Below are 22,933 nucleotides of genomic sequence, written 5' to 3'. Positions count from 1 at the left end.
CCTGCTCCCCGCCGCGCACCGACCCGCTCCCCGCCCGCGGGCCGAGCCCCCTCCCCGGCGGACGGGAGAGGCAGGGCCTATGCCCCAGCGCCGACCCGGCCCCGGCGGCACCCGCCTGCGGGAGCGGGACCCGCAGCAGGGAGGGCCCGCTCCGCCTTCCCCGATCGGCGCTCAGCCGCCGGGCCCAGAGGGCCGCGTCTCCCCTCAGCCGCCCCCGGCTGTCCCCTCCCGGCAGCGTCCGGCCGGTTACCTGCTGGCTGAGGGGGATGAGCGCCGCCATCTTCCTCCCAATGATTCGGGCAGCGGCCGGGGCGGGGGGAAGGCGGGGCGAGCGGCGGCGGGAGGCCGCCCGGCCGCGCCTGGCACCGCGCGGCCCCGCTGGGCCGGGCCTGGGCGGGCGGGGGCCGGGGCCTGCTGGGCCGCCGCCGGGGAGTCGGTCGGGGCGGCTGAGGGGAGGCGGAACAAAGCGGGCGAGGCTTTATCTGTCCCCGGCAGGCGCTCCCCACCCCGCCGCCGCTCAGCCCCTGCTGCCCGCAGCCGCTCTGCTCCCGGCCATGGTCACCTCCCGCCGCCTCGGGGAGGCTGGCCCTGACCTACCTACTTAGGGACAAAGTAGGTCTCGGGGAGACGGCAGCTGCCCTGAGGAATATTCTTCCAGGTAACCGGTCGACCTTTTAGCTAGATGACCCGCATCCAGCTTTCTCCTGGACAAACCTAGTTATTTTACTTTATTACTCTAAACCTTGTCAAAACAGACTTCGCTACATTAAGCTTCCTCTGGTTTGCAATCAATATTCAAAGTTAACAAATCCCTGCCTGGAACGTGTAAATATCAAACATCAGACTGAACAACACTAAATCATTGTGGTCATATAAAAGATAAATAAACAGGAACGTGTAAAGGGCATTACAGTGTATCTCAATAGTTTTCCAAGTTCTTCACAGTGTTATTAGGATTGTTTTACAAGGGACAGCACTTGGACAAGCAGAAGCGAAAGAACTCAACCTCAGTCGCTCCACAGGCAAGAAACTGGGGCTTCCACGGATCCTCCCGCTCCCTCTCTCCTTACCCCAGCAAGGTCTGCGTGCTGGTGTAGTCCAGAGGTAAATGCAAAGCCATTGGCGCTGGAAGGATGGCTTCAGCTTCTGCTAAATTGATAGCATTAGTTCTTGGAGGGGGGGAAGGAAACACGGAAGACTGGAAGGACCTGAGGAGGAATGAAGGAAGTGACTGAATAAGGTTACAAGACAGGTCAGACAGAAAAATAGGCTCATCCTTCACTGTTTCAAATTCTTCCCCCCACTGCCATATTAGAAAAAAAAATTTAAGGCAGCATCCAGGCAGCGTATGTATTAGTTTCAGATTTTTTTGAAGGGAAGATTGACTGAACACATTTAAATTTCACGGATTTGTGGATGGACAGACCGCTGTCCCTCAGGTCCCACACCGAGGCTGAGCGCTAGAACGTTCTGTCAGCAGATGAGCAATGGCAGAAGTGCCAGGAGCCGCGGGGCTGCGGTAATCCCCAGAACCCTGCCAGGTGCACAGTTACTGCAGCAGCTTAGCAGAGCTTATCTCCTCTGCAGTGTGAAGTATGTTGTGAAACACGCTTCACGCACCTGAAACGCCAAACCTTTCAATGAAACATCATAAAAAGCTTATTATGATACTTCCTCAACAAAAGTGAGCATGAATTTTACATTTACTATTAAAGCATGAAAGTGTAAAACAGTTCCAAAACCTAGTGCTTTATTACAGGTGCTTTGAATACATTTTAGCAGTGTTAAAGATACAGTTAATAAAAAAAAGTAATTAACCTTTTCTATATAGAATTTAACTACTTTTATGGTATTTTTATTAAAAATAACTGAAACCAATTACAAAATTTAATGTTGAATTTTGTAAAAAATCCTGTTTTAGTACAACTCTATTGGTGAAGCTTTCCACAAGCTGTTAACAAAACATCAAAATCCTTAAGTGCAAAAATCCCTAAGTGATTTAAGTGAAAATAACGTGAGCTTCCTCCAAATAACAATTAAAGCTCCTCCTTCTCAACAGCATTACTTTCCACATTCTTTTTTTCTCTCTAGCTTTTTCTTAAACCGTTACTCAAAGTATTTTTCTTCTGTAACCCCTTCTCTCTCCTGCTCTTTTCAGGACTCTAAATATTAAGACTTCATTTTTACGCACCAATAGGTTCTTGATCAGATTAGACAGGGCATGTTTAAAATGTGGTAATAAAGAACCAAGACAGACAAAAGAATTTCATGTTACCTTCATTTCTCTCTCCCCATGTTTCATCTCCAAAGTCTTCTGCATAAACCTCATCATCTGTTATCAAGAACTTGCCAAAAACTGTCAGCTCTCACCTTTGAAGGAATAGGGAAAAAAATGAGGATGCCTCTTTGTTTTCTTAAGTGTCTTCATCTCTCTCTTTTCTTTTTTTAACAGTACTTTTTTATCATATATTCAACATAGAGTAATCATGTAAGAACCCCATAGATTTTTTCAGAATTTGATGAAGAATTCTCTCTTTTTGGGCACCTGTTTTCAAGAATCTAAAGAACTTGTTTTAACTTTAGGTACTTCACTGCACTTTTAAGAAGTTTTCAGTCTCATCACTGAGAGAGGAAGATCTCAGAGGCACCCTGGAGGGCAGTTTTCTCCTCATTAATCTTTGGGTAAATCAGGGGTCACTGAGCTGCCCGAAGCCTCAGTAAATGCACCTCAAGTCAGATGGAGCAAGTCATGCTTTACAATAATTACACAAATTAGTTTAGGCCCCTCAATTACCTGTAGATGATTATCATCCAAACAGTAACTACAAGAGAAGATCAGTCTGTTTTACAGATTTTTCAATTTTGTACACATATTTACATATAAGCAAGTTAAAGACATAAGTCCCTAAAATCCCAAACCAACAGATAATGTTTATATGGAGAGGGTAAACAGATTGCTACATACACAGTGAGAAAAAAGGTTTTCTTTTCCAGTAAAGGCACCTCACCTGCCAGACATCTAGTCCAATGATGCTAATATTTTCAAATCCGTAGACACTGGAGTCTGGCGAGTAATTTGGATTGTCAATCTGTGGATGAGGCCAAACTCCTCTGTAATATGGGTTATCAACCTGCCTTCGTTTCTATTCCCCCTGGGATAAACCACATGTTCTGAATACAGTCAGGCAAAGAAAAGTTGCTTAAAGTGTTATCCATAGCTAGGATTATGAGATTATTTATGCTCTGTATAGAGGATTCTTGACCATAGGATAATACCATTCTCCATTCACAGCATCATCCCAATCTTCAGGTTTCTCGGCGCTAGTGTCCGTAATGTATTCAGGTTCATCCCAATCCTTCAGAAAAAAAATAACAAACACAGGAAGATTAAGAAAATAAAAATAGTCCACAGTTCAACTATATCAAATGTGTATTAAGTAGGAATGAAATAATCCACTAAGGCAAAATAAGGAGAGCAAATTACCTCAGGCTGATGTCATTTGGATCATCAATTTGGATTCGATCATCCCAATCAGTGGGTTTCCTCACTGTTGGATCATTAATTTTCTTTTATGTTTTTCCACCATTTCCACAACCATCTTTGAAGAACTGCACAACAGCAGTGCCAGTATTTTAGTAATGAAGAAATAAACTGACCAAACATAATGTAGTAATGTGAATCTCCACTTAGGTTCCTCTGATACAAGTTTGAGGAAAAAATCTTAACGTATCCCCCACCGCAGGCTATCTTCTGCTCACGTTTCACAGTATACTGAATGACCAGACTTCCCTTTGTTACTAAATGGTTTAAAACATGAGGAGATAGCATAAAATTTAGAATTTTCACAAGGTTGTAGACCTGTGGGGATATTAGTAGAGTAGTCAAACTTAGATTTTTCTCCATTTGCAAAGAAAAAATATTTTTATTGCCATGCACGGCACATGGCAATATAAAGGCAAATACCCAGCTCTCAAGATGGTTCCCATAATGTATTTTGAACAACTCCCACATACCTTTATCTCACACTGGATCTCCATAAAACTTCCCTGCTGTGAGCTTAAACCTCCCGAGGTCTGCTTTGAGCTCAGAATTCATCCACCTCTTCACCCAGCTGGTTGTCCCATGAGGCCAGCACCAACACGACAGTGGGGTCAGTGAGTGCCGTCAGTACGCCAGACTTCCTCCCCACCACCTCACATGCTCCTGGCTGTTACCGGCTGCTGCCTCGCTGCCCCCTCTGCGCTACCCTCCTGCGCTCGGCCAACCTCCGTCCAGAAACTGCTCCTGGAAACATGCCGTGACAAATCCAGTGCGGCCCCGAGGAGCAGGGCCATGGCCGCCGCCCTCACACCACCACCGCCGCCGCCTCGCGCCTCCGACCAACGCCGGCTTCGCGCCTTCAGGGCCCCGGCCTTCCCAGGGCAGGCTCTGATTGGCTGCCCTTTCCTTATTTATTATGATACGGGATCGGATTGGCTTAGCGCCCCCCAGGGAGGAGCGGTCTGCCACGTACCCGCGCGGCGAGGTGCACGCTGGGGCTTGTAGTCGGCGCTCTCAGTATGCCTTCTTAGGATTGGCTGGCGCGCGAGGGATGGCTCTGAGCGGAGCCAGTGAGGGGGCGGGGTGTTGGGGAGTCGCGGTCTCCGGGATACGGTGCGGCGCCGACCGCTCTGACCGCGGTCTAGAGGAGTTGCCGCCGCCTCAGGGCGCTCCGTCGCGGATGGCGGCGATCGCTCGGGCACAGCGGGCGCCTGCGGGCGGAGGGCAGGTGAGGGGGCAGCTCTTGGCCCGGCCGCCGCCCTCGGTCTGCCCCCGGGCCGGTGCTTGAGCCGCGTGTGGGGAGGGCCCACACCGGGAGTGGGAGGAGGCGGCCCAGCACAGGCCGGGACGAGGGCAGGGCGGCGGGGAGCGGGGGCGTCTGCGCGGTCCGGGGGGCTGGGAGCTGAACCGGGCCGTCTGCCTCCGCCGCTGAGGGCTTTTCGCTTTGCATCCTCTTCTGGCAGGGACACAGCGATGGTCCCCGCGGGAGAGCCCTCACAGCCGGCTGCAGCCACCTTCCTCGCTCCTGCAGCGGCCTCTCTGTGGCTGACACAGAGTTGGAGAAACCTGGCAGAGCTCCGTTCTGCCGCAGTAGATTCCTAAAGGTGCGCAACGAAAACGTACCTGGAAGCCCATGGTGCCAGACTTCGGGGAGCGCTGGGCAGACAGTGAGCAGAGATGTAGTCAAGAGCACTCCGGGTAACGCTTCCCACACACGGTCGAGCTCAGCGCTGAGGAAAGTGGCACAACTGGAAAGCAAAATCATGAATCGAAAAAAGCAGATGGAATTGCAAAACACTGACTTGGGCCAGAAGCCTTTGGATGAAGAGTCCTTCTCATCTGCCTCCAGTCATGACCGTAGTGCAAGGGGCAAGAAATATCTGAAGAACTATGCTATTGCCAGTGGAAATATGACTCTCAATAATGCCTGTTCTAAGGAAGAGGAAAGCATCCAAAGTCCTAAAAAGAATGTTATGGTTAAACAGCAGCTTGGTTTGGATAGTGATGAAGAGGAAATGAGACAATTGATGGAGAGCTCGTTGGAGTTGTCCAGTGGAAATGAGAATGGGAGGGTGGTTGCAAGTGATTCTAAATGGGGTGGAAAGGTAAATACAGACTTCACTGGATTATGTGTTTTTATTTATGCGTTTATGAAATTGTTTCAAATTGGTAGGTCACTTTTTATTTAGATAACACCAGAAATTAAATTTTAATTTTGCATTCGTGGCTTGCTCAGGGTATGATTTAACTTCAATTCACATTTTAAAATTACTGTGGTTTACTCATTATAATTTGTTTTCCCTTTCAGTGTTCTACACATAATAAATGAAGTAACATGTAAATCTCTTTTTCATGTTTTTCAAAAGAGTAAGACTCCGGTTTCATCGGGAGCACCTCCTCCATCTCATAAGGAAATTTCACTGACAGAGGTATCTAAAAAATCTCCTTTTCGTAGCAAAGACTCAGAGAAAAGTGGTTTTGGTAGAGTTAATTCACCAACACCTTCAACAGCCAGCAGAAACCCATCAGTACGGCATAATACAAGATCTCAGTCGCTCTCTTCTTCCATGAAAGACAATACTGTAAAGGTTACTCTGCCTACAACAGGCAACACCAAACAAAGCCAAATATCATTTGACAGTGACAGAAGTGAAATAAAATCATTAGATGAATTGTTTTCAAAAGCAGATGATGCAGAAGATTCAACCAGTAGCAGCTCAAATGGTAAGTTAGTTCTAAAATATTGTCTCAGTAGACTTGGCATGAATTGTACTACTAATCTACTAATAAATTTACTAATAAAAATGACCAAATACTCACTTTGAAAGGATTCAGTAGTATAACTTTACATAAACCAAGGCTTTATCAAAGGAATTATGTTGATGTTTCTTTTTTCTAGTGTAATATATTTGTATTATTCTTGGCTTTTGATTTAATGAGTTCAGTTTTATGATGCTTCCCTGGGTGACACCTAATTATGAGATTAAAACAATTACAACACAATAATTTTCATATATCAGTGGGACAATGTACTAATGGGTCTGAGTGAGAATAAGTGTAAATGAGGGGCAGCAAGAATCTCTTGAACTTGCATTAGCAGATCCACTGATGGGCCAAGGAGGGAACTTTAGAAAGAGCTGCTGCTAAGTTAAAGATTTCGAGAGACTGACAGCTATTACTTTTTAGTATTACACTTTGAACTGGGAATGTAGTACCGATTCCCCCCCCACCACCACTTTTCTCACTTGAGGGAAAGCGTACTGTAATTTTCATGCAAATTCTCCTGACTATTTGTCATTTGATTGCAGATTTCAGACTGAATATCCTGAGCCTCGATGATTTGGCACCAAATATCACCAGTGAGGCAGCAGAATTAAAGCAGAAAGTAAGTAGAAATTCCCTACTAGCACATATTTTCATTGTGACTTACTTTGGTGGAGGATGGCTATTCTAAAATGGATACTTCTGTTCTACTCATAGGCGACCTGAGGTGTGGGCATGTCTCGCTTAGCTGTAAGGGTTAGATCAGGATTTTACAGTCTACTGAAACCTCATCGAATTATTTTTTTAGTGTCTGCATTTCCTTACTCAATGTAACAGCACTGCACAGTTTGCACGGTGACACAGAAGAGCAACCTTTTTATTTACTAATAAGGTAGTAGCTAACACTCAGTGATACGCGGCAGAAGAGATGAGGAATAATAGAGGCATATTCTAGGTTATATTTTGTTGATTCTCCTAACATACAGCTGGTTTGGTTTACAGGGGACAGACATGCAAATTACTCAAGAATCAAACAGAAAGCCAAAAAAAGATACATTCCTGGTGGAAAAAGACCAAACTTCTGTTAAAATGACAAGTACAGTGACTGGTGTGAATGATGCTTCTGAAGGGGATGTTGAAAAAACTGTGACTGAAGCTGAAATCTCTGAGCATTTAAGTGGAGTTTCTCCAGATTTTCATAAACACGAACAGGATTATCTTGATCATGATGAGAGAACCATTAATTCAGAATATTCTGAAGACTTTGAAAGGTCTCTGTCTACAACAGACAGGGAATCTGTTTCGAAAATGTCAGAGGAATGCTCTGAGAGCTGCACGTATTCTGGGAAACACCCATCTTCGGCATCGTCACCTTTATTTACCAGAGAGCGGCACAACCAGGCACAGAGAGTAACTGTCAGAGAAACTGCGGTCCAGACAGTGGATCCTCCATTCACCTATTGCTGGGCAAAGAGTAAGTTCATGAGATATCACCCTATTCAGGCGATTTTTAATTTTTATATTTTATATGCCAGCCTAGTCGGCATTGATAAGAGTTCTTAGTTTCAGTACTAGCTTTCCCCTAGCTGACATTAAACTAAAAACTTTCTAAAGCCCAAGACTTTGATCTGCTTTCTGTAGGAAAGGTTGGGATTGGACAACAGAATAAGAACTTGGAACTGTTTTTTGCTTAAAAAAAACCACAACAGGAACTCTGGATGGATGAGGTAGCGTTAGTGACAGAGTTTCTTCCAACAGCCCGAGTAATATTCTCAAACAGAATTCAACATTTTTATTGTATCTTTACTATTGTAAACAATACTATTGTATTGTTACTAACGTGATCACCCATCATAGAGTTCTTTTTTGCACTGTATTTATTGAGAAAGCACTATGGCCCCATTTAGAACAGACAGACATGACCTTTTACTGTTTCTGAGAGGTAGCTCCTTCCCTGCCTCTCTTTACTGAAAGGAAAAGTGGTAAAAGCCACTTCTTGCCACATTCAAGGAGGAGAAAATAGAAACTCGTGTGTGCCTGAAAACAGGAGCTTCCTTCAAGTACAAAAGCCTTTATTTTTACTCTGTCTTGGGTTAGAAAAGATGCCTTCCACAATGGCACATGTGGTGCACATAAGAATAAAGAAGTTGTGGAGCTCATAAAGCTATTTTAGCATTCTTTGGCTGACAGAACTCCTTGCTAGGCTCCACAGCAATGTCCTGAAAGACTGACGAAGATGAACCGAGTTCTGGTGCTAAACCTTCCCACCCTCTGAATCCAGCAACTCTCGTTTTCCTGCACACAGCAAACCCCTCCGCAGTACTCGACCCGCCTGTAGGAAACAGCTACATCGATCCAGTACCTATTGCCAGTCATGTCATCAGCACCGATGCAGTAGAAGGTACTGAAAAACGTGTTTCTTACCATTCTGTTTTACTCTATTTTATGCATCTAACCCCTACTTCGATTGCTTAGCCCTTACTGCCTGCCTGCAACATATCACTAAAGGACATACTCTCCCTTTCTTGCAGCCCTGACAGCATACAGCCCGTCAGCTCTGGTTTTAAACGCCATGTTGAAACAGCACCTGATGCTGACTCAGCAGTTTGTAGAGAACATTCACCACCTTCACTTCTCCCTCGTGGAGTCACTAGAGCAGGAGAAGTTCCACTACCATACGCTGGAAGAGGCTAAAGAGGTATCTGTGATAGACTAGGCAGCAGCCTGGATAGGTAGTTTATTCCTTTCCAAATGCTTCCAGGAGTCGCAGCAAACAGCTTTTGTGTATTATTCATTAATCAGATAAAGTTCATATTATCACTGAATATATTACTTCATAGAAGAATACTATAATGCTTGTGCCCGTATTAAAAACAAGTCAGGAGTTTATACAGTAACAAAGACTAAATCTTACTGGAGGCAATAGTTCTGAAAGAATAAGCATCAGCTGTGCCGTTTAGCTGTCCTCAGATGAGCAAGAATCTTTCTAATATTGCAACAGAACTATCAGTTTCTGGTGCTAGTATAGAAAAGTGCAGGTATCTTGACACAAAGTTATTTATTAAATGCTAAGAATATTTATCTACGTAATAAAGAAATTTGTGTATTAACTTTTTTTTTTTGCAGTACATCAAGAATCACAAATCCCCACCTCTAACACTTGAGCGAGCACGTAAAGAAATTCAGAAAGCACAGGAAGAAAAACTGCTTTGACTGTTTGAATTTTCAGTAAAATCTACATTTACAGATCTCAAGCTGGAACAAGAAACCCTTCCCAATTCTACAGATAAGTTATAAATGATGTAGTAGAAGAGTTTATACTAACTGCTAAGTATCTTGTTATAAATAACTTATTTTCCTACATCTGACTTTCTTTACTAATGTACATGATGGAGGGAGATGTAGGAGCCTTCAGCCAGACTGTGTCAGTGTTCAGCACGAGAGAGACCCAGAAAACACTTCTCTCTAAAGGCAGGGTGGAAATCATCACAGTGTGCGTGTTTATCGTGTACGTCCTGTGATCTGTGATCACGGGAGAGGTGCAAGTCTGTACTGCAGCACCCAAGGCCTAGGGGCACAGTAGCAGAATACCATAGCCTGACTTCAGTGCTGTATTTAAGTGGTGTTTATATATAATTAGCCTTGGCAGATTACTACAAAACCAGGCAAAATTAAGATAAATTCAAGACAAGAAAGGCTTATAGCCAATTACAGGAATCCACTTACTCTGAAATATGAGCTGCCATTTTATTTTTATTAAAAAAAAAAGTGTTTATTGGAAGGCAAAACAATAAAATTCACAAGTTGATAACATACAGGTGTTGTATGCCGATTCACAGACAGTTACAGCTCCACAACTACAGTAGATCTAGAACAAACTGATATTTCACCATATTAATTGAACGGTTTTAAGAGGGTTTCTGCTATACAAACAAATGACTCTGGAAGAGGTTACCACCACGCAGACCTCGGGAGTGGAAGTGCAGTGTAAGGGCCTAACATCTTTAGCTGGTGGTCTCTGCAAAGTTACAAAAGGTTTGGGTTTTTTTTTTCTCATTTAGATTAAAGGAAGCTTCCAAGAACGTTTCATCATTAGAAACCTGCAGAGCAGAGAAAGTCGATTCTCTTCTATTCAACTAATTAGCTTTTATTAAAGGGTATATACAAAAATAGAAAAAGCTTAAAGAATGTCTTCCGTTACAAAGCATTGAACATCCCTTAGAGCGCTTGAAAAGCTAGACCAGTGAACCCTCGTGTTCTGACCAGAGTTGGGACTGCAGCAGCTGGTGTGTAGGGGCGTTAAGGTGGAGGGTAGGTTCTAACAAGCTCGCACAGTGCTCATAGGTCACCTGTACTGGAACTAGGTGCTTCATTCCCCATTTAGACATTAGGATACACTGCTCAGCATCAGTCTGACTTGATCCCAAGGCAGCACCCCTCCACTTCAAATAGAATTAACCTTTTGAGAGAAATAAACATACATTATGGAACTAGAGAACATGTAACTGTATCAGATAACGTCTGTATTCCACAGGAATGAATGAATCACAATCCTGCACCAGGGAGAGCTTGACTGGGGTTTAATTCTAGTATAAAATGGGAAACTAATTAAAAAATTTTGCAAAATAAATGGAAGTTCTTAAACTTGCTAAGACATGTCATAGTTACGACTGGCCTTTTTTAAACACTAAACAACAAGTGTTGAGGTACATGTCATAGCTTTCCATTTTTCACCATAGTTTAAAAAGTAATTCATTTGTCACTTCCTCCAGACTTTAATCCGGATTTATACAAGTTTAATGTTTTGTAGAAGATGCAAGACATCTTTCTTCAGAGAGTCTTATTCGGGTGGTGGAGGGTCTTGCGTTTCACGCTTCACTGAAACAATAGGGAAAAGAGTTCTTACACATTCTGCAGTTACCTAAGCTGACTGAAAAGTTTCATGGACTGAGGGCTCTATCAAGGAGGAGTTTTTCTTTTTGGGCTTTATTTGAACCCATTTTATTGCACAGATCTACTGCAGCGTAGGCAGAAGTGACTTTTCATTGGGCAATTTTTTTTCCTTTTAGTCATTGGCAAGTGCAGTTGTTCTACGTAACACAGACTCTCTGCAAAAATCTATCATTTGGGTAACTGTCTTCATCTCTTAGGAAGCACCTTGACTTTTTCTGAACCCTTCCTGCGCTCCAGTGAGTTTGTTCCCAGTTCTGGCTTGGGCAGAAGACCGCGCTAATTGTCAGAAACTTGGAGTTGGGCAGGGCCCAGCACTAAGCGTGCTCCAACTTCATTCCAAGCAGGAAGCCCTCCCTGCGTCGGCAGCATCCCACCTGGGCACGGCTGCTGCCTCTACCTCGGGGGTTGCTCCGGGTCTTTGAGGGGTAACACTCAAGAGGTGCAGGCCATTGGTACTGCAGCCAGCACGTGGCTTACACAGCACTGGCTAATTAATGTTTCAGAAATTAGAATACAACACAACTCCTAAAAAGGAAAAGATGCAGAGTAACCAGAGTATATGTCTACTTACCTGTTGGTTTACTGTATCCGTTACATTAGAAAGAACTAAGAGTTACTAGTCTTTTGATTTGGGTTTACAGTCTACAGTAAATAGGACAAAATCAGTATCAAGTCTGCACAGGTTTTTAAAATTGCTTAGAAATGTTCACTTACATTCATCTCTGGCCTTCATGCGCGCAATAAACGAGTAACTTTTATTTCTTCGGTAGTTTTCGTAAGGGTCATCTAATGCAACTCCCACTCCTTTATATTGATCCCATTTGTCTCGGATATCGCCTCCCTTAATTGGATCCTGAATTCCTTGTTCCTTGGCTCCCAATCCACCCGATCCGCTCCATCCTGCAGAAAGGACACAACATTGTAATCCTGTAAATATTTTTTAATGACTAGAATTCTGAGAACAAACAGACATTTTTGGAAACAACCAAAGAAGGTGTTAATTTGATACAGCAGGACAGTGACAGCCAGCCTGAAGCAACATGAACCGTCCCGTTTATTGAAAAGCATTAACATGCAGATAAACTCTGGGAGCTGGCAAACATCAGCGCTGTCCCTAAGAACTCTGAAGGGGGCAAGGGGAAAGGCAGCGCAAGGCCGATGTGTCCAGTCAGCCCTGCTGAGCCGCACTGCGGGGGGATGAAGTGCCCCGGGGAGGTCAGTTCTCACACAAACTCGGGCCTCTTGTGTCTTCCATACCCTTCCCGGAAAGACAACTGCCACCACGGCTCCATGTTCTACATACTCGTATCTCTGAATATCCTTACACTGACCTTGGAATAACAAGGGATAATTACTTAGGAAAATACATGAATTAGTTCTATCCAGGAGCTGGGTGCCTGATTTTGTTTCCTGGCTTGTGCAAGACTCCAGAACAGGATCTTACCCATTTTCACTAGCATTTGATGGCCTTTATTTTCTTCTCCAAGTCTTGATTCTGGTATAGGAGGCCCGGAACTGGAGCCCAAACCAGCAGAAGAACTAAGGGAAGAAAAAGAACAAATTAGGAACAAGCGATCCTGTTCTGACCCAAGGCAAGGTCATTTATAATCTGTTAAACATTAACACCCAATATAATCCCATCCACTCTACTAAACTACTCTTTTATAAAGCTATTAGATTATGGAGTTATAGAGGTGCCAGAGACACCCTAACAGCTTCTCGGTACAAGGGAAAGCAAACACTACAGTCCTCCTAACAGCGAGTACTCAGAGGACTCCTCCTGCTTCCTAAGAAGGTGTAAGGAGGCTTTCAGAGTTGCACAGTGTTTTGTTAAAACAAAAAGCCATCACAACAGAGGAGTGTTCTCCCTATAAGCACATACAGCACATAGATTGTTTCCAAACCTGCTTTCCATCTTCTTTTCTACTATTTGTTGAAGTGCTTAATAAACCCAGGGTATGAGAAAGCGTCCTTGCTGGTACTTTCCCAAACAACCCAGGTAAAAAGAGAAATAAAACCCCAAAAGCTTACGGAGGAGTGGGGCTGCGAGACCGGGACCGGCGTCGCCTTCCTGGGGAGTACGATTTCGATCGTGATCGCGACCGTGACCGCGAGCGGCTGTGAGAAGAGCGGGACCTGCTCCGGCTTCTGCAGAGGGAGAGCACACGAGATCAGAGGCACAAGTTACTGGAGCAACACCCGCAGTTCCTCATTCGGCCTGGAGTGTTGGGGTTTTCCCACCCCCAGTTCCCCAGATCCAGCCCATTGCACTCTACCTGGACTGAGAGCGGGAATAGGATCGTGATCGAGAGCAAGAGCGAGATCGTGACCTTGAATAGGAACCAGATGATTTTGAAGATCGTGAATTGGACCGGGAGGATGAGCGCCCTCGGCTTTTAGACCGACTGCGAGACCGAGAAGGCCCACTGCATGGAGAAAAGCAGAGAAACTCCAGTGAAACTCCTGGGAGAAGCACGAGAAACACAAATATTCTTCCGATCAAATTCAAATTACACACGAGCAGTGTATTTCTGCAGACGATCCAGTGAAAACTTGTGTGGCAAAAACAACTTTCTGCAGATCAGACAAATTCCAGCAAGTTGAAACTCAGTTATTCCCTCAGCGTGTTGCTGAACAGACTTTCCCCCTGCATTTAGCCCAAGGTATTCCTAGCACCTCCCAAACAAAAAGCATGCATCGGAAGGCAGCAAACAGCATCTCTCACCTGTTTCTCTTCTCCTGACCTTTCCTCCGTCTCGCTCTCATTTTAGCTCTGAAGAATTCGTACAGTCCATTCTGCTCCCAACCTTCACTGCAATAAATCAACCACACAAAGAACCGTCAGCTGTGACGTTCTACTTCGATCAATGGAGACGTTCAGGATTTCCGCTAGATTTTGTAGGGAACAAAGGGCCTGGGCAAAAAGGTCTCGCAAATCTCAGCGTAAGATCAAACAGCTTTGCAGTTTAAAATATAACAAGAGCACTCATTTCAGCATTAGAAGAACCAAGACACAGGTGAAGGAAGAGAGCGGCACTTGGTGGTTTGAGACAGCTTCTTAGGGCATTTTCCTTACCATATCGTTAGCTACACCTACTCTTACCTGTTTCTAGGCCTGTCATGAGATGGTGGACTATAAAATGCCTCAACCGCAGCCAGTAGTCTCTCACTGGGGGGCATTGGGGGTGGAAGACGTATATCTTTAGGATCTAAAGGTTTATACTCATGATCTTCAAGCTGCCGGAAACAAAACAAATTACATTCGTGTCATGTGTCATGGGGTGGCTACCTGAAGAGATAAATATAGATTTAACTGTGTAGGGACCTCACATTTCACTACGGGATAAAAAAGTGGTCCAGAAATAAGGACTCTGCAGGTGACCCGATGCTTTCTCGTGCTATCACTACCATTCTGAGTTCTCTGAGAAAAGCCAGCACTACACAGGTTGCAGCATTAACTGGATCACCAGGTAGATAAAATGCAGCTCTCATCTATCCACCTTCGTGCTAACAGTGGCTGGATGGAAGCCTGGCAAGAGCTGGTGTGTGCTGAGAGTAACACAAAGTTTAGAGATGGAAGAGACGTATTTGTTCATCTCAAACACAGAACGCATAAACGTCTATATCCCCACAGATGCTGATACAGATACATTTCCTGTTCTCTATCATTCTTTGTTTGTATATGTAACATTATTGTTGCAAAACATCTTTGTAAGAAAGAACTCTGAATACCAAAAACTAGTACACAGTGGCCACATCAGAACTGCAAGGTCCCTCTCCCCATCTGAAAATCACTGGGGATTTCTATTTTCTAAACAGGGGGGTAAGATTTTCAAGAGTACATTATTCTTCCACTTATATGAACTCAAATGGCTTTCACTGGGACACTGGATCCAATTTTACCATTTTCACTACCTTCTCCCCCCCTCCTGCCCTTGCATACCCCTACAACAACTTTGGCTGATGGCTGCTGGATGGAAAGATTTGAAATTTTAAATGTCCATGTTAAGCTGTCCCTAATATTGACCATGGGATTTTGATCTTTTAATCCTACTAGTCAGGACCCGTTGCAAGCACTTACTTTTACAAGTGGAGCCATCAGTCCAGCGGGAAGATCAAAGTAGGGAACGTTTGGCACCAGACTAGGATCATCGTGGTTCATGTGAGGGGGCCCTTGTCGCCGCATGTGAGGAGGCTGCCCATTAAATCCATGCGGGGGAGGCCCGAAATCAGGGTGCTGTGGCCCTCCCCAGGGAGGATGCTCGCTGATCCCAGGATGAGGCAATCTGTGACCAGGGTGATGATGAGGAGGTCCAATTTCTGCAGAGTGGAAGGGTTAAAACATTTTATTTAGCTCTAGAGAAAGGAAAGCAGTCAGAGGGATGTACTTCAATCAGTGCATTTATCCTAAAAAACAATCTTGGCACCCAGAGCCCTGCAGACCAAGAAAAGCAACAGAACTGAAGAATTAAGAGGCCGGCTACAGGTGCACATTCATCAGCATCTCACAGCGCATCTCCCTCCCTGGCCACAGAAACTGCTCTCAAGACAACAGGACACTTTAGCCCTAAGCCACTGCTTTCTTTGGGACATACCATGGTCAACAAGTACCACAAGAAAGACGTGCTCAAGAACAGAAGGTTTCAGATGCAGCAGGGCAGCTACTGATGAGATCCATTTCTGAAGCCTAAATACACAATCATGTCTTAGCACAGACCTGTAATTAGTTCTGGCTCTACGCCAAATCATCCTACGTAAAGAAATAAACATGGCAGGAATTAACTCACATGAGTAGGTGACAAGAAAATACTTTGTTTAAAGAGGCGTTTCGAGAAGAGATAGAGATAATACCCTGTTAAAATAGAGAGGTGAATGACATACATCCAATCGCTGATGGACAAACCATTTGCCGTGAACGCCAGGACTGAACCCTGCTGAACTCACTGCACTACACAGAGAAAAACGCAAGACTGACAGTCACCGTCTTCTGCAGCAGGACCAACAGTTTTTCCAGGAACAGCCATTAGATCCACTGTCCAGTCTTCAGCCAGTGCTATTTCCCTCATCTTCATCAGAGCTTGAGCAGAGTCGGCATTGTCATCGCTTCACCGCTTTCCTAATTTTAGCCATCTGTTTTAGCAGATCCCCTCCTTCAACAACTTCACACGAAACAACAGCTGTTTTGGATCACCACTACAATCCAAAACAGAGCATCTTCTTCTGAGCTTAAACCTTAATTCCCCCAGGACAAGAAAAGCTGTTTTACCCACTCACTACCACAACTCTTAAAAAAAACAAACAAAGAAAAAAAAGAAAAAAGAACAGTCTCTACTGGAGAAGTTAATCACAATCCTAAATATATGAACTCCAATTCATTGGTTTTCAATGATTTTTGGACTGGGAAAATTGACAATCTTTTAAGCTTAAAATAGCAACTCCTACATAGCAACATAATTGCTCTTTTAAGCGGCTTGTCCTACAGAACCATGGTGATCTTTAGACTTTACCTTGATAAGGATCATTCCAGAATAATCTTAACTTCTGCATGTGAAATAGAAACATCGGGGCAGAACTACACCAGACTTCACGAGGGAGCCCGCAGCCAAATCTGAGCCACAAGGGCCGGGCAAGCAGAGCACTGACCGCACTCAGACACCCCCATTCCAGCACGAGAGCAAAGTGAACAAGAAGGGAGAACCAGAGGTAGGGACCACTTCAGCAGACACTACATGAAGGCAGGTAATTGGAGAGCTTTTCAGTAAAAATCAAGAGAAGAAAAGAAGGGCATGGATGAATGTATGCATACGCACAAACGCTTCCAGCCTGGTTTCCTCCATCTACGGAGGACACAGCTGCAGAGCCCTCACCTACGGCCTGCTGTACCGGAGATCGAATTTACAAACAAGCACATGCTGCTTCTCATCTTTGAACTTACTATTTTTAAAGCGAAATAGTGCCAAAAGGGGTGCCTGTAGAGATGCTGACTTGAATTTGGATTACGATTTCTGGTTATCTGCATTCCTTAGAGAAGGAAGACTCAAAAAGCAAGGAAGCATCCAAGTCTGCATCTATTTCCGACTGAGCTGTTAGCAGTAGCTTCCCAAACCCCCAAACTCAACATTTCTGAGGAAAAACACAACAGTCCACCAAGAATAAGCTGTCACCCCAAAGCACTAACGAATTTTGTAATGGCAATCAGCATCGCAACATAAGAAAACCTGGCCTGGTACACACTTTACCTTGAGGAAAATCCCCCTGGGGGTAATCAAAACGATGAGGATAAGGAGGCCTTTCAAAGGGATGGCGAGGTGGAAAATCATCCTGCATGAAGCGAGGTGGAAAGCGGTTGAAATTATGCGGATGCGGGGGCTGGTTGAATTGGGGATGTTGCTGATGTGGAGGAAATGGGCCTCTGAAGTGAGGTGGCCGCTGCATTCGAAATGGAGGTTCCCTTTGACCCCCACCCCATGGAGGTTGTTCATGCTGGTTGTTCCACGGTGCTTCAAACTGGTTGTTCCAAGAAGGATCGGGCTGGTTGTTCCAAGGTGTCTCTCGCTGATTGTTCCAGCCTTGATCTCTCTGTTCGTTCCACATTCCTTCATGGTTGTTATTCCATGGAGGACAATGAGGCGGTCCCTAGTGGTGAGAAAAGCAGCCTGGTCATTAGGCTACAAAAATAAAGAATGCAATAAAAATAGTCTACCTTTTTGAAGTAAATGCAGCCTGTAGGCAATACACACAAGTGAAAGAACTTTCCTAATACAGGGTCTGAACAACTGCAGCTCCAGAGAAAAGACAGGAAAAGACCAAACTGTTACTGAACCAAATAGCTCTGTGCTCAAGAGAGTACTTCTTGTTAATAGGGAAAGAGTGTGATGGTTGGCAAACTGAAATACACTTTATACTTTGCCTTTAACTGGGCTCAGAATGAGAAAGCTTGGCGTTTGAATCCGAATTTGTAACTTTCACAGCTTTTCATCACACTTCGGTCATTCTAAACCTCCACTTCCCTCTACGTCTTCTTTCAGAACTATGTTTCTTACCTGTTGTTGACCCCATGGTGCAACAGGGTGAGGTTGGTCAAACCAGGGTGGTTTATTTGCAGGAATCTGGTCATGAGATCCAGGGCCACGCGGTCCACCAGAGGCAGGATCCTGCACTCCAGACCCTGTTGTGTCATACTCTGTAGAACCAGCTAGAGGCAGCTGGGATTTCCCATCATCTGAAACATATTGGAGACTACTATAAGCATCCAGGTCACAGGCAGTTAATAAACCATGAGCACACCTACAACATAGAATCATAGAACCTTCATGGTTGGAAAGGACCTTTGAGATCATCAAGGCCTCCACCTGAATTTCTTTGGATGTGTAAACGTTCTGCAGAAATCTACTACTGGGAGAGAAGATTTCTGATCACAGTTCAACATTCATATCTTTAGTTCTTTTTATATTCCAGCATCAGACCATGCCAGCTGCAAGCCTCCAAAGAGTTTCAGGCTTTTGCCTGAACCAAACCAGCATAGCACAGTACACTGCTACCGAAAAAGGAACAAATTGAAAAAACCTCACAATGTTGCCACCCACTGATTTCTGCACAGGTGCCCAGAACAGGCTGGTACCTGCTTGTGTAACTGGAGCAGATGGCGGAGCCGAGGCTGGTGCTGCTGTGGGGGCTTGAGGTGGGGGTGTGGATTTCACCTCGTTCTCTAGTGGTGGTATTTGTATTTGTTGCTGCTGCTGCTGCGTTAAACTGTTTACAAACTCTTCATGTTGAGTTTTCAGGTTCTGTATCTGCTGTTGGAAGGCTACCTGTACAGGCTGTACTACCGTCGCATATTCAGTGATCAAATTTGCCTGATAAAGAGATAAATTAAGAAGAACAAGTTAACGAGAACACTGCACCTAAAACAGTTCTCCTGTCTGCTCAGACCCTCCTATATTGCTCTCCACCCCTGCCCAAGAAACACAGGAGAATGCAGGACAACCTGCTGGCACAAGAACCTAGTCACACTACCAAACTCTGTGCAGATTTCCAAAATATTCTCTGCAGGCTAGAATCCACTGTCTGTATTAATGCTCAGCTTTCAAATACAGCTAAAAATCAACACCATTAATTATTAACGCTAAAAATGAATAGTTCCTGCTGCCGCAACAATTTTTATGCCTAGTGTATACAATTTAAAGCCACGGTTTCTTTAGTTTCCATTTTACCAAACACTCATTTCCATAAAAAGAGAACACACTTGCAAATATGTACATGACTGTAGCAGTTACAAACACAAACAGACTTTCCGGGACGCTATCAGCAGCTGGATTATTGAATGTTTGAAATAACAATAGTATGTTTTACATTATTTTCATAATCCCTTGTAAATGACTACAAGGGCAGGGAGGGGGGGAATTAATATTTACCTTTCAAAAAAGAAAAACATTTCCTAAATTTGTTTTCAGAATATTCACATCAATAGAAAAAAGAGTTACTTTTCTTTTGTGGCTAACCTGGTACTGGCCAAGTCCAAGAGCCGGGCTCTGTAACTGCTGAATAATTGACTCATCAAAGTACCCATTTTTCTCCCATAGTTGAAGAAGCTGCATAAATTCAAAAGTGAAGTGTTTTTAGAAATGATGAACAATAAAAGAAAAGTCGAGGCACAGCATTTTTATGTCTCTAGCTTTGACAAAAGACCTAGGATTTCAGCACTTGTCTTTGAACCACCAAAGATTCAGACGCATTCCTCATGACGACAACTTTTAAACAAAGCCTAGGTACTTTCAAGTTCTAGTTTAAACACGAATTAAAGCACATCCTGTAACAGACTTTACGAAGACAATCACACTAGAAAAATCTCAGTGGTCCTCTTCCATCCTCCTGTTTTTTGTTAGCCTAGCACCAACCTAATGAAGCAGAGCACACAGTTAAACCAAACCCAGATACTCACTCTGGCAATTTTCTGCTGTTTATCCTCCTCCACCGCTAGAAAACTGGTACAATAAATAGGCACAACCACCTTCTGCAAAGCAGCCAGAAGGTCTCGTGCTTGCTTCCGCTGGCTTCAGAAAAGGAATGGGAAGAGAAGAGTTACTGCCTTTCGCTATAGTGCTAAGAGCATTGTAATAGTCAATTTCTCCCAACTTCTGCTACACTAAAAATAGTGGACTCATAAAATAGAGAGTTCCCTCCTTTACGTTTTTACTGTAAGTCTTGTCTGGAGGACAAATACACAAAGTAGGTAAAAGCTGAATTTGATTATTAAAGCACTAGATCTTTGTGCCAGCTATGGATACAGCTGCTAAAAAATAATGAATGCATTAAAAATTAAAAGTGACTAATCAAACTAGCAATGTACCTAGCAGAGAGAGACTTCACTGAATTAATCAAAACATCAAACTGAAAACCCCAATTTAACTCTTACCAGTGATGCAATACATCATTGATTAAGTAGATTAGATGTAACCGAAGCTCAAAGTGAGCTCCTTCTGCCGTTATACGATTTCGCAGGTGCCCAGCCATCAGCTCACAGTGCGCAGGAGATTTTGCGTTACTAAACATCCAGTTCTTGCCAGCCTTAGAAAAGCAAATTTAAAGTTTTTTAAGTTGGTCTGATGTGTTCACATTATATGGACTTCCTAGAACTCTGAAATAACTGCAAGAATGGAAGCTTTCAAGTAACAGCTATTATCTCACCTACCATACAACAAAACATTAAAGCTTCTGTTTATTATACAGACAACCTCAAAATTCAAACTGTATTTAAAGCATAACACCACCAAATAACTGTTCAGATTTAGATCACTTACTGAGATTGCATCTTTTGTACAAGTGTCAATTATCGGCTGCAACAAATTGTCAAATTCATTCATATCTAACTGGGTTTCCTCCAAAACTTTCTGCATTTGTTGCTCAATTGCAAGGGCTACTGCTGATGTGACTTGTTCCTGAAAAAAAAGAAGAAAAGAAAGAATTATATTACATCCAATATTCTTTTAATAAACTGAGCTGCTGTACCCCTGTCCTCTTAACTGGAAGTATCTATCTCAAAGACCAAGACCTTTTACAAGCAACGTGACCACAAATAAATATTCCAGTAATTTGTTTCTGAAAAGACTCTTCTCATTCTTCAGGAAAAGTCCAGTTCGTTCCCAACTCTAGAATCTCTCCATTCCTAATCAGAATCCACATTACAATACTACAAGCGGGAACGTCTTGCAGTTCACAGCAAGCTGCAGCATTAAACAAAGATTAAAGCAGTCACAATTTATTCCACTCTGCAAACCAACAAGGTTTTTCATATAACAAATAAATATTTTAATCACAGACGAATCTTGCTAGCACACCAGATACATCTGTTCTAAGGAGATGGCGGCAGTTGCCACAGAACAAAAATAAGCAAAGCGTGACTCCTTCTCTCTACTCACCAACACATGCCGCTGCTACTAGTCAGAAGGAAACCTTTGTCTCACCCTTCACTCCTATTTTTTACAGCCACTGGCAGCCTAGAATAAACCAGTGGAGTGCTTATCTTAAACCAACCTGTCTCATGGCAAGGAGATGCTGCTCCTGCTGCTGCAGGTTCCACTGACTCTGCTGGATAAGTTCCTCCACAGAAGGAGTGCCCTGAGGAGCTGGGATCGGTGCAGCCGGTGGGAGAGACGGCTGTGGCAGTGGCTGGATCTGCGTGGTAGCCTCGATATCTTGACTTTGCTTGCACAACACTATCAGACAAAGTAAACTTTTAAAGTAAGCCTCCCAGAGAGATCTGCTACCACCAGCCCACACACGAAACCCGTGCTGGTTCCAAGACAGACCCTCACTCTTTGCATAGTTGCTTAACACAAAATGAGAACCGTGCAGTCGAGGGTGGATGGTGCAAAAGCGGAATGTCAGCAACTCCTTGTGCACTTGGAGAGGAACGACTCCAACACAGGACCAGCCCCCGGCGCTGCAGCGCTCGGCTACCCTATTCTTGAGGGCCCTCCGGGTGTCGAGCTGCGTCCCACCGCACCGCCGGTACCGGCGGAGCGGCCCAGCCTACCTCCAAACCCGCCAACGGGGGGCGTGAGGAGCCGCGGGCAGGGCTCGGCCAACTACCTGGAGCTTAGAGGGCTGGAAGAGGCTGCAAACCAGTCCTGGCGGGTCAGAGCGCGGCCAGGAGGGAGAAAAGTGGCTCCGCCAGCCGGGACCGGGGCCCGGTGTCCGCGGCGGGGGGAGCAGAGCCCGCCGCGGCCCAGCGCCGGCCCCGAGCCCCCGGCCCGGCACAAGGCGCGGGCCCCACTCACGCTGCTGCTGCTCCAGGGCCAGCTTGTACTTGTAGTAGCCGTAGAAGTCGCCCCCGAAGAGGAAGGAGAATTTGGGGTTCTCCTTCTGCTTCTCCATCGTCATCTTCTCGAACTCGGGCCCGTTCCGCGCCACGAACTGCGCCAGCTTGTCGATGACATTCCGCAGCTCCTGGTCTGTGGGCAAGGCAGCGCCGTCAGCCCCCGCTGGCCCCGCCGCCCCGCTCCCACCCGGCGCCCTCCCCTCCGTCCCCGCCGCCGCCCGGGCCGCGCTCACCGTCGGGCGGCAGCGGCATCTCCATGGCTGCGGGACAACGGGCCGCCGCCGCTAGGCCGCACCGGCCGGAAGTGCCGTGAGGCGCCAGGCGGCACGCGCAGCCGCGCTTTACGGCCGCGTCGC

At 44.9% G+C, this 22,933-nt stretch overlaps 3 protein-coding genes and 1 pseudogene across 9 annotated transcripts in view; 1 reads left to right on the top strand and 3 right to left on the bottom strand.

The window, feature by feature from the left end:
* The window catches only part of EPS15L1 (epidermal growth factor receptor pathway substrate 15 like 1), a 40,254-nt gene extending 39,832 nt beyond the window's left edge, over positions 1 to 422 (bottom strand). For 5 of the 6 annotated variants that reach the window (XM_074565995.1, XM_074565996.1, XM_074565999.1 and 2 more), the window contains exon 1: positions 251 to 406. In XM_074565995.1, the coding sequence (XP_074422096.1) occupies positions 251 to 280 (30 nt within the window). In that variant the 5' untranslated portion in view covers positions 281 to 406. Of the gene's footprint in view, positions 1 to 250 lie in introns of all 6 variants that reach the window. The other variant, XM_074566000.1, reaches the window with a different exon arrangement.
* Positions 423 to 2,061: 1,639 nt separating this feature from the next.
* LOC141734172 (calreticulin-like) lies at positions 2,062 to 4,209 on the bottom strand (annotated as a pseudogene).
* A 154-nt stretch (positions 4,210 to 4,363) lies between these two features.
* C23H19orf44 (chromosome 23 C19orf44 homolog) lies at positions 4,364 to 10,960 on the top strand. Its single transcript, XM_074566005.1, has 8 exons — positions 4,364 to 4,769; positions 5,005 to 5,646; positions 5,908 to 6,265; positions 6,850 to 6,926; positions 7,307 to 7,778; positions 8,610 to 8,705; positions 8,836 to 9,002; positions 9,431 to 10,960. Exons 1-8 carry the CDS (start codon positions 4,458 to 4,460, stop codon positions 9,515 to 9,517), a joined length of 2,211 nt encoding a protein of 736 aa, XP_074422106.1. The 5' UTR covers positions 4,364 to 4,457; the 3' UTR covers positions 9,518 to 10,960.
* Positions 10,038 to 22,928, bottom strand: CHERP (calcium homeostasis endoplasmic reticulum protein). Of its 2 annotated transcripts, none has more exons than XM_074566003.1 (18): positions 22,811 to 22,928; positions 22,537 to 22,710; positions 21,791 to 21,972; positions 21,058 to 21,195; positions 20,673 to 20,824; positions 20,199 to 20,310; positions 19,759 to 19,848; positions 18,879 to 19,113; positions 18,301 to 18,479; positions 17,497 to 17,893; positions 15,339 to 15,577; positions 14,361 to 14,494; positions 13,983 to 14,069; positions 13,534 to 13,683; positions 13,289 to 13,405; positions 12,702 to 12,796; positions 11,972 to 12,157; positions 10,038 to 11,182 (listed from the first exon to the last, which is right to left on the bottom strand). In XM_074566003.1, exons 1-18 carry the CDS (start codon positions 22,833 to 22,835, stop codon positions 11,145 to 11,147), a joined length of 2,730 nt encoding a protein of 909 aa, XP_074422104.1. In that variant the 5' UTR covers positions 22,836 to 22,928; the 3' UTR covers positions 10,038 to 11,144. The 2 variants fall into 2 exon arrangements, with proteins under 2 accessions (XP_074422104.1, XP_074422105.1); XM_074566004.1 differs by having other exon boundaries at positions 10,038 to 10,763; positions 22,811 to 22,913.
* Between the last annotated feature and the right edge of the window lie 5 nt (positions 22,929 to 22,933).

This window comes from Larus michahellis, chromosome 23 (genome assembly GCF_964199755.1).
Source record: "Larus michahellis chromosome 23, bLarMic1.1, whole genome shotgun sequence".
Lineage (NCBI taxonomy): Eukaryota > Metazoa > Chordata > Aves > Charadriiformes > Laridae > Larus > Larus michahellis.
This window is presented reverse-complemented; position numbering and strand designations above follow the sequence as displayed.